The 737-nt window shown below is 65.1% G+C and overlaps 1 protein-coding gene across 1 annotated transcript in view; it reads left to right on the forward strand.

The window, feature by feature from the left end:
• Positions 1–657: 657 nt before the first annotated feature.
• The window catches only part of LOC103751277 (KH domain-containing, RNA-binding, signal transduction-associated protein 3), a 173,171-nt gene continuing 173,091 nt past the window's right edge, over positions 658–737 (forward strand). The window contains exon 1 of the mRNA XM_029556953.1: positions 658–732. Coding sequence (XP_029412813.1) covers positions 658–732 — 75 coding nt within the window. The remainder of the gene's footprint in view (positions 733–737) is intronic.

Genomic DNA, 737 nt, shown 5'->3' on the forward strand with positions numbered 1-737 from the left:
GGACTTGAAGTGTGGGTGGAGGCAAAAGGGGAAAGTCAGGAGTCCTTGGCCAGGGTGTGGGGCCTTTATCCCACACCCCTCCAGGAGTCTGCAAAGGGCCTGCGGGCAGCATTTGCTGGGTTTGGTTGGGTGGTTGGAGGGAGACAGAAAACATCACCACCCACGGTGCGTCCCCATAGGGGACAGTTCAGAGCGGCTCCTTCATCCATGTCCAGCCACCAGCAGGTTTGCAGCAAAGAGAAGCAGCAACCTTGAGCAAGCCGCGGAAGACAAAGACACTCCGAAGGGCACGCGCTTTTACGTAACCGACCTCGGCGCCACCGAGGGTCTCAGGAGGCCCGGGAGCCGAGCCCAGGCCCCTAGATAGGATCCGCGCTTCTGCGTTATTTTCTCGCAGATAACGAGAGCAAAGAGACTTAAGTTGGGCAAGTCCACGGGCCTTTAGAGAGCCAGGCGCCCGGTCGCCCTGGCTATACCCCAGCCAGGCTCGGTCCACCCGGACTGCCCTCCCCGCTCCGCCCTTGTCCCTCCTCCCCAGGATCGGTGGCTGCGTGACCTTGGGGTTCATCCCTTGACCTCTGAGCCTCAGTTTCCCCGGCCCGTGCACCTGGCGACGCTGCCACAGGCGGGTGTGCATGTGCAGGTCGGGCTGGCGGGATGCGCCCCGCGCCGGAGTCCCCGCGGGGTGGGTCCCCACGAGGCGGCGCGCCGGGCGGTGGGCGCAGCGCGCAGGCGCG

This window comes from Nannospalax galili, unplaced genomic scaffold (genome assembly GCF_000622305.1).
Source record: "Nannospalax galili isolate Female #2095 unplaced genomic scaffold, S.galili_v1.0 scaffold847, whole genome shotgun sequence".
In the NCBI taxonomy this organism is placed as follows: domain Eukaryota; kingdom Metazoa; phylum Chordata; class Mammalia; order Rodentia; family Spalacidae; genus Nannospalax; species Nannospalax galili.